Source organism: Chelmon rostratus, chromosome 12 (assembly GCF_017976325.1).
Source record: "Chelmon rostratus isolate fCheRos1 chromosome 12, fCheRos1.pri, whole genome shotgun sequence".
Classification (NCBI taxonomy): Eukaryota; Metazoa; Chordata; class Actinopteri; order Chaetodontiformes; family Chaetodontidae; genus Chelmon; species Chelmon rostratus.
In genome coordinates, this window is record NC_055669.1 from 8,550,832 (window position 1) to 8,557,298 (window position 6,467).

General features: G+C 43.8%; 1 protein-coding gene across 1 annotated transcript; it reads right to left on the minus strand.

The window, feature by feature from the left end:
• Window positions 1-4,463: 4,463 nt before the first annotated feature.
• Window positions 4,464-6,017, minus strand: rgs5b (regulator of G protein signaling 5b). Its single transcript, XM_041949246.1, has 5 exons — window positions 5,880-6,017; window positions 5,664-5,753; window positions 5,496-5,557; window positions 5,233-5,396; window positions 4,464-5,122 (listed from the first exon to the last, which is right to left on the minus strand). Exons 1-5 carry the CDS (start codon window positions 5,921-5,923, stop codon window positions 4,946-4,948), a joined length of 537 nt encoding a protein of 178 aa, XP_041805180.1. The 5' UTR covers window positions 5,924-6,017; the 3' UTR covers window positions 4,464-4,945.
• Window positions 6,018-6,467: the final 450 nt, after the last annotated feature.

The window sequence follows — 6,467 nt, forward strand, 5'->3', positions numbered from 1 at the left end:
CAGGCCTGAACATACAGACAACCAAGTCACATCACATCACACACGTACATTCACACCTCTGGGCAATTTAGAGTCTCCAGTCTGTCTGATTTGCATGTCTCTGGACGGAGAAAAGTCAAACTCCATCTCCTCAGGCTCTCTGTGGAAAGTTGAACTAATAGCAAACACGTGTGGCTTCACCTCGGCGAGGTGAGCCATCATTATCCGCCGCATGAGGCTCGACTCCCTGCTGTCTTCATACGGCGCTGTGCGATGAAATAATGCAGACCAGATGCTGACAAAACAAGAACAGCGGCATATTCTCATAACTCTCACCAGCGTTTTAATATCACCTATAATCAGATGAAGTGTTTGTGATGCCTGACAAGAGGCTATTTCCAGCAAGTCGACACAAAGGGGTTTACTCACGGTAGCAGCCCATGTTTTTATTTTTCGTTTTGCAAGCCAAATGAAATGAAAATGAGCTCAAGCTCTCGTGGTATAATTGAGCATTTCAGTGCGAGCGTTGGGATGGGAGCGCTGTGCTGTGCAGGGTTTGTTCCCCTGGTAACCTGGTACCCATGACTGCGGCTCTTTGTTTTTACACCGCTCTCCCAAGTTCAAGCACCGCCGGCGACGCTTATTAATCACCACTCGCGCAGCAAATATCTTTTTAAGTGAGCACGTTGACTCATTTCTGCCAGCGGAGTGGCTGCCCAGATGAGCCAGATCCACCGCTTAACGGAGCTCCACCTCTTTTTGTGCCACATTATGTCTCCACCTTACTGACATTTGAAGCAGCCCACTTACACTGATCCATGCTTTAGAAACACTTATGTAAAGAAAAAAAAAAAAGAGGCCGGGTTTAGCCTCTCCCATGCCAGCTCATGCAGGTGTGGGATGTGTTCACTGTGTGGACTGTAAAACTTTATGATCCTGAATGTAAAGAAAGCCCAAATAAAACTTAATCTTCTTGTTTTTCCTCTTGTGCAAACACATTAGGGTTATTTCAGGCGAGCCGGCACAGAATAACTATTCTAAACCTGAAGATGGAGGTTATACCTCCGCCTTCAAACAAATAAAAGAGACATTACAGTAAAATGAACAGTCTGTCACAGAAATTGGTTGAGCAATGGCTGCAGTTTCAGAGCAGAGTCCTGTTTTGCTTCTGGGTTATCGTTTTTATTCAGATGTGTTTTTTTCTATAATGAGTTGGACGGCTGCTGCTTCATGGAAAGGCGAAAAGCAACACCACAGAATCATATCTGTACCTCTGATCGTTTTTTACAGCAGGACATTTTGACCTTTATTCTGATAGTGAGTAAAGAAGAGATGACAGGACATGAAAGGTGAAACAAAGAGAGGATGACTAATAAAAAGGCAATGAAAGTCCCTCGCTGGACTGGATTCAGGGATTTATGGAAGAAAAAGGAGAGATTTATATTTTCAGTGTTGGAGAATGGACCCTGACTAAATGCAGCATCACAGGATTTACATGGAAACATTCACAGGGACAGTTTCTGATGTTACGGCGACATTTAAATCGTCATCAGTTTTCCTCACAACACTGAGTTACTGTAAAGAGGCGGGCTGTAAAAACGATATTTCTTCAGATCTTGTCAGCTCAGTCCTGGAGGATTTTCTCTGTTACTTTAAGTGACTGTCAAAAAGCCTCCAGCAGTTTATCCGTTTTATAGTTGGCTTTGGCAGCCACTTTCTTGTTCTTTTGGAAACAGTTAAAAATAGACTAATAAAGCTGAGCTCCAATCATGTCCATTCCAGGATCTTAAATTAGCTTTAAACACTGTTTCCTTTACTGTAAGTTAACATTGGAAAACACCAGAGTAGTTTGTTTGGTTAATGGAGTACAGATGGACACAACACCTGAAAAAGGTTTGCACTCAGGCCTGCCACCATGCACACATTCATATGTTAAGAACCTAAATATGTCTCCAAAACTTCCCTTTAAGGGACAGTTCTTCCCCATGCAGAGTTACAGTCCTTCCTCTCTGTTTATATCTTGGTGTTGTTTTTGGCTGCAGTTTCTGTTTCTGGTGCATCTGTTCATGTCTGTCATCCGTGCTTAATCCAAAGCCACTAAAATAACATCATCTGAAATTTGAACCGCGTGATGTTAGGTGTTATTACCTATTTATTGTCCATAATAACAACAACATAAAGCCACCTCCAAAACCTCAACATCTCAGTTTATTCTGCACTTGATTCCCAAAATAAACACAGTAACAAAGGCTTTATCATTCACTCTTCATCCTGTAACCCTTTACAAGTTTGTTAATACTAAGTTCTTATGTGCTGTACAAACTTTTTATGTAACTTTGTTATGCAATACTTCTACTGACCTACATTTAACAGCCAGACTTACCAGATAGTTTACAGATTCAGGTTATTAACAGAAAATATGAATTAACTATTACATGATATATTATTATGGATTAGGAAATACCCATCAATATATAACGTATTTAAAGTCAACCCCACCTTTATCAGCTAAAGGAAATGAGTGATGCCACACATTCATGCATTACTAACTAGAATCCAGTAATATAATATATATTAAGGTCCTTTCCGTATAATGAGTGCTTTTACTGTTGTTAAGATTAAGTATATTTTGATGCTAATACTTACGTAATGTTGCTTCAGTGAGATTTTGAATGCAGTACTTTGACTTGGAACAGAGTATTTCTACACTGTGGTATTTTTTACTGAAGTATCTTCACCCACTGACTGTGAGTAGTGAGATTTCTCCAAGGTAAAAAAATTAGTTCTTTGAGGAATGAAGGTGATGGACCTCAAATATTAAGATGGTGCTTAGCTGAAATACACAAGGAGGAAATATTTCATGCAGCGTCTTATTATGTAATTAAAGCTGTAAAAAGATGAAAAATAGCAGGAAATGAGCTCCAAGCCCCGCCATGCTCTGACTGGCATTCATGATTCATCTGTCATTTACTCATTTCTGAGTTCTTTTGTCCTGCCATCTGTATACAGTTACACACATCACACAAAAATGCATAGCTTGGGATCACAATAGACTCCTGCCTGGATTTGATTAGAGCAGGATCTCTACAGCCAGACGTGCTCACTTTCAGTCTTTAACGGTTTTTACATTCTGCGTATTTCTGATGCTGATCCAAGTTTTTGTTGCTGCACTGAACCTATTTTCCTTGAAGCATCAAAATAAATCATTCATGTCTGCCCTGGTATCTTTTCGCTCTCTCTGTTTCGCTGTGATTGTGTTTTCGTTTATTCCAAAAGTCCAGACGACGCCCTCCTGATAACACCAAATCATAAGATACATAAGAACTTTTAGAAAAAGTTGAGACAAGTTCTGTCCACCCACACGCCGCCGCGCCTGATCAGGCCTCGACACGCTGCTTTTTCCAAAGGATATTCTGAGATTGACATTAATCACGCACATCTGCCCAAACAGAAAGCTTCACACTACGTGAAAATAATACGCATGCATATGTGTGTGTAACATCAGCTGCTACAGCAAAGAGTAAGTGACAATTAAAAGTCAAGTCCAGCTGCTAGAGTTTCAGTTTGCTGAGTCCCCCCCAAAAAACAATCAGTGTTTCTTCAGTGAATCTCAACGACTGTGTGTCCACGTTCAGACGAGGCCTCATTACACATCACTGCTGGGTGAGGAGGACAGAGACAAAGAGGGGTGGAGTGGAGAGGTGGCCTCTGTCATTTTCCACCAGTGTGTGAGCGGTGTTAATGACATCGCCCTCGCCTCTTTAGCGGCTGAGTGTTTGAGCAGGAGTTGCAGTGGGAGGGCGGCGAGGAGGTGGCGATGATGGACGGCAGGAGAATGGAGGGAAGGAGCCGATTTACGAAAAGGAGGGGAGGCTGCGGTGAGTCACCTACCGGCTGCTGCGCGGTAGTAAACAAACCTGCCTGTGGAGGTGCTCGGTAGGTGGCTGCTGTCTCCATGGCGACCGTCCATCACACTCCAACGCCTCCCGGCAAAATGATGTCGTTTTTTTGGGACACACACACACACACACACACACAGTGCAACCTAAAGGAATAAAGGAATAGGAATATTTCTGTCTGCTATGACCTGTCTGACTTGTGCCTCCTGTTTGTTTCCCCTCTGGTGATTATTGAAGCTTTCAGTCCATCTAAACTCAAGAATTACTGGAATCCCACAAGAACTTACACACACTTGCTTTATATCGTCCGTTCGCTGTAACAGTGGAGAAGAGGAGTCATCCAGCGACATACTTGTGAAGTGGAACCACTGAGGCCGCCGATAAGTTAGCATCTATAACAACGCACATGAGCAAGCCTTCTTCCGTCCGCCCACGTTTTTCCTGACCTCAGTAACCACATCCACCTTCTTCACAAGTTGAGTTTCCATGGAGCAAAACAATAACGTTTTTGTCTCTGAAAATGACTTTTATTCAATGCACTTTTTTTACATACAGTACTTCAGATAGAAAAAAACATGAAATAGGAACCAGTTTTCACCAACAGGCTGCACAACCAACATTCACATTATAAAAATGAGAATAGAATAACTTTAAATAAATAATGAATAAATAAACGCTAGTGCTATGTCTCCCAGTGGTAGTTTTGTTGTGTGAAAGCAACTCATGTATATCTGCATTTTACAACTGATGCCCCTGCGGCGGCCGCTCACGCAGCCCTGTATGTACAGTACAGGTGTCTCTGCTGGAGGCAGACAGCGCCTGCAACTCAGTCTGTGTCAGTCTCTTCTCACAGCTTCATGTGACCTTTAGCTTCCAGCCCGGACCGCGATCTGTGTGCAACCGCCGGGCTCCAAAATAACTGCACGGCCTGGCACCAAGCTGCCTGGGCCGAGGCGTTTGTTCCGTGTGAACCTTTCCAGTCTCTGCTTCAGTAAGCTGATGTCCCTTTTGAGGAGCGATCGCGTCACGTCTGCTGCTGCGTGCTGGACAGTTTGTAATGAAGGTCTTTAGCCTGTCTTGGCCTTTCTGCTGACCTCCAGGTAAGCGGGGGACTTGAGGAAGCGAGGGTAGCAGTCTTTCTCCATCAGGGTGTAGATTTTGGCTTGGGCCAGCTCAAAACAGGAGTGCTTAGGATGCTCCACGTTCTCCTTTGTGATGGCTTTGGTCAGGTGGTCAAGATTTACCTGCAGGGGAACCAAAGAGGTGGACAGGTGATTATCAGCCTCACAGCAGGGTAAGAGAAGCCAGCAGAACGTCATTTTAATATGTCTCGCGGAGGCTATTTGATATTTACCTCTCGTGGTGCATCGGAGCTGATGAACTCGTCATAAATCTTCTTGGCTTTGGGGGCCAGTTTTGAGGACTTAGTCGCCTGGTAGTCCTCGCAAGCCAAGTAGAAGGCGATGTTCTCCTCACTGAACTCTGAGACCAGGAACGCTCTGAACAGGCACAGTCCATCTGGAAACAAGAGAGGGGAGACAGTTAACACCTGGGAGTCATCTCAAAACATGCAGAGCGATCGAGACATTTGCATCAGATGAGATCTGGAGGACTTACTTTGACTGGACAGCAGTTTGTCAAACGACTCGTTCCATTTCAGAGGCTCATCAGCATTTAGTCTGCAGAAAGACAGAAAAACACCATCAGGAGAAGCTCTAAAAAACACCGCGGCTCACTTTGACTTGACTGACATGCTTAAAAAGAGAATACGAATGTGTGTCTCACCTCAGTTTGTCATTCTTCTTCGACTGGCCAGTGATGCTGTGATCTGACTTTTGTAGTAAACTTCCAAACAAAGCCTTCAGCTCCTTTGCCCTGCGACGATAAAACCAGAGAAAATGTTACAAAGAGAATTTAAAGGCGACTAAGTTCAGCTGTTGTTTTGTAGAAGCAGAAGAATAACTGCTGTTCCTCCAAAACAGAGAAATGTCGTGATCTCACCTCTCCAGGCAGGTGATCGGCAGTGAGTCCAGTCCTCTGCACATGATGAGATGTTGGTTCGCTGGTGGTTATTCCCAAAGGTTTTGACAGTTGTTCGTAAAGTATGTAGCGCCTCACAGAGCTGTCCTCCTTCCTGTAAGTGAGTCTCAGCTGGTCTGCTGTCTGTGTGGGAGGGTGACTTTTTATAGGGTAGTCCACTCTGTGACATCACACCTCTCAGCCAATGAAATGAGACGTGTGGGAGGATGAGGAGACTCCTCGACACTGATTTTCCTTCAGACTACTTCCTCACTGCTGAGCAACATGTGTGATGGCCACAGTGACTGAATTACTTCACAACTCTTAAATGTCTTTGTGCTCAGTCAGGGTGTGTGTGTGTGTGTGTATGTGTGTGTGTGTTACATTTCAATAAGGGGAACCAAACGTTCTCACAAGGACAGAAAATCCCCTGAAGTGAGGACGTGTCGACAGTGCTTTCCTTTAATAGCAGTTACGTGTGGTCTCAGGACTCGGGTCAATGAGTCTTCGTATCTAAATCACCAAACTGGTTTAATTCCAAAATGACCTAAATGAGCAGATCAGAAACAT